The sequence below is a fragment of the Nestor notabilis genome, unplaced genomic scaffold, assembly GCF_000696875.1.
Source record: "Nestor notabilis isolate BGI_N333 unplaced genomic scaffold, ASM69687v1 scaffold19718, whole genome shotgun sequence".
In the NCBI taxonomy this organism is placed as follows: domain Eukaryota; kingdom Metazoa; phylum Chordata; class Aves; order Psittaciformes; family Psittacidae; genus Nestor; species Nestor notabilis.
In genome coordinates this window covers 2,007-4,582 of record NW_009939838.1, presented here as the reverse complement: position 1 = coordinate 4,582, position 2,576 = coordinate 2,007, and the positions used below count along the sequence as shown (strand labels likewise).

General features: G+C 59.7%; 1 protein-coding gene across 1 annotated transcript in view; it reads right to left on the bottom strand.

The window, feature by feature from the left end:
* Positions 1 to 49: 49 nt before the first annotated feature.
* The window catches only part of LOC104410027 (formin-like protein 1), a 4,527-nt gene continuing 2,000 nt past the window's right edge, over positions 50 to 2,576 (bottom strand). Inside the window, exons 7-12 of the mRNA XM_010020082.1 lie at positions 1,589 to 1,781; positions 1,334 to 1,497; positions 1,011 to 1,112; positions 701 to 808; positions 404 to 515; positions 50 to 141 (exon numbers count right to left, since the gene is read on the bottom strand). Of these exons, the coding sequence (XP_010018384.1) occupies positions 50 to 141; positions 404 to 515; positions 701 to 808; positions 1,011 to 1,112; positions 1,334 to 1,497; positions 1,589 to 1,781 (771 nt within the window). The remainder of the gene's footprint in view (positions 142 to 403; positions 516 to 700; positions 809 to 1,010; positions 1,113 to 1,333; positions 1,498 to 1,588; positions 1,782 to 2,576) is intronic.

Sequence of the window (2,576 nt, the reverse complement as noted above, 5' to 3'; positions counted from 1 at the left end):
TGACAGCCCCTGTCATGCCCCTGCGCCGAGCCCGGCTGCCCCACGTTACCTACAGAGGACTCTCCTCATTGAAGCTCACGTCGCAGAAGAGCCGGGACGAGCGTTTGCCCGTCCGGGCTGTGAAAGGAACAGTTTTCAGAGCTGAGCAGAAGCATCCAGAGAGACAGCGAGGAGGAGGAGGAGGGAGGAGGAGGAAGCAGAAGAGGAGGAAGAGCTATGAGACAGGGCAGGGAGTACTTGCACCGCGTGCGATGGGAAGGTTCTACAGGCGGGTTTGGTCCCACAATGGGGCTCAATGGCCCTGCAGCTCCTGGCTCTGACAGGCCCCTTCAGCCCCCCATCACCAAGGGTGTCCCTGCTGCAGGGGGTGAACGTCCAGCCACTACCTGAAATCATCTCTCACCTGAAATAATATCCTCAATGGCCCCATCTTTTCCTTCGTAGATAAGTGGCTCCTTCACCATCTGCTTCCTCTTCAGCTCCGCGATCATGTCCATCTGCTGCCGCTTGGCTTTCTGGATGGGCAGCTGCAGTGGGGACAGCGCGGGGTGAACAGCGTGGCCCCCACTGCACCCCAAAGGGGATGGGGCGCCTTCATCTTCCCTCCCTACCCTCCTCTCCCTCCGCAGGACCTGCTTGGCCCTTCCCCACCCCACAGCCTGCGTGGGGCTGGAGCCCAGTGCCCCACCAGGACAGAGACATGGGGGACACTCACCTCAGGCTGGTTCTCACTGCCAGGGGAGCCGGATTCTGCCTCTTTGGCTGCGGCCTCTTGTTTCTTCCACAGCTCGATGTCCTGCTCTGCTTTCTTGGGAGAGGCACAGGGAAGATGTGCTGAGATGGGGGGTCCTGCTGCAGATCCGCAGCCCCCCCAGTCCCCTCACAGTCCCCGGCAGGTCCCACCCCAGCTCCAGCATCTCCAATTGCCCCAAAGGGCATCAGTGAACCCCACCAAGTAGGGTCAAACCCCTCCCAAGCCCAGAAACGGGGCAACCCCCATCCCCTCCTACCTTGTAGGCTTTGATGAACCGCATGAACATGGGGAAGAAGGTAGTGGGGGGACTGGTCTTGGGGTTCTCCCCAAAATACTCCACCGCCGACTCATATGCCTCCTGTGGGCAGAGACACCTTGATCCAGGGGGCTGGGGCTGGGCAGTGGTGCCCCATTGCCCATCTTCTCCTTCCAACATCTCCCACCTCACCATCCCCTTCTGCATCCCCCCCAGCTCCTGCTTCTCCTACTGGGGCAGGGGTGGGAGCACCCTGGATGTCCCCATGTAGAAATAGGGGGCCCAGTCCTGCCCCACAGCCCTGCACTACCCCTAGCACCCACCTTGGCAGTTTTGCTGTCAGCCTGTAGCTTCTCCATCACCTCTGAGTTGACCTTGAGGAAGTCCTTGAGCACGGGGCTGTCATCCTGCCGCATGAACTCCTTGCGGGTGAGCTCCATGCCCTGCTGCAGGCCCCGCACGTCCTGCAGCACGCTGTCCAGGGACACTGCAGGGAGGGCAGCAGAGCTGGGGTCATGCGGGCTCGGGGGCCCCCTGTGCTGAGGCTATAACCCCGGCCCGGTGCCCACGGGTGCTACCTGTGCCCGCCTTGTCGAGGAAGTGCAGCTCGGTGTGGAAGCCGGTCAGCCCCGGGTACTTCTCTGTGATCACCCGCACCAGGTAATGCAGCAGCGTCTGCTTGCGGTCGGTCGACTTCATCTCCAGGAGCTGGGAGAGCAGCGTCAGCCCTGACCCCATCCGCGACCCCACCTCACCCCTGCTCAGGGCAGGCTCTGGTGGCCCTCTATCCCCATAGCTGTTCTGCATCCCTCCATCCCCATAGCTGTTCTGCATCCCTCCATCCCCATGGCTGTTCTGTATCCCCCCATCCCTATGGCTGTTCTGTATCCCTCCATCCCCATGGCTGTTCTGTATCCTCCCATCCCCATGGCTGTTCTGTATCCCTCAATCTCTGCATATCTGGTCTCTGCATCCTTAAAACCCCACAGCTAGGTCCTGTGTATCTCCATTCTTTTATTTCCTCCCCATGCCTCTACAGCCACATAGGTGGTCTCTTTATCCCTCCATTCCTACAGATTCCTGTGTTCCTCCATCCCCACAGCTGGGCCCTGCATCCGTAGAGCTGCTCCTCAAGCCTTTCCAAACCCTACAGCTGATCCTGTATCCCTCCATCCTTAAAACCCCACAGCTAGGTCCTGTGTATCTCCATTCTTTTATTTCCTCCCCATGCCTCTACAGCCACATAGGTGGTCTCTTTATCCCTCCATTCCTACAGATTCCTGTGTTCCTCCATCCCCACAGCTGGGCCCTGCATCCGTAGAGCTGCTCCTCAAGCCTTTCCAAACCCTACAGCTGATCCTGTATCCCTCCACCCCACAGCTGAATCTTGTGTCCTTCCATCCCTATAGCTGGGTCCTTGCATCCCTCTACCCCACAGCTGAATCTTGTGTCCTTCCATCCCTATAGCTGGGTCCTTGCATCCCTCCATCCCCACAGCAGGTTCCCGTGTCCCTCCATCCCCAAGGCTGGTCCCTGTTCCGACCCTACCGCGTCGAGGCTCTGCAG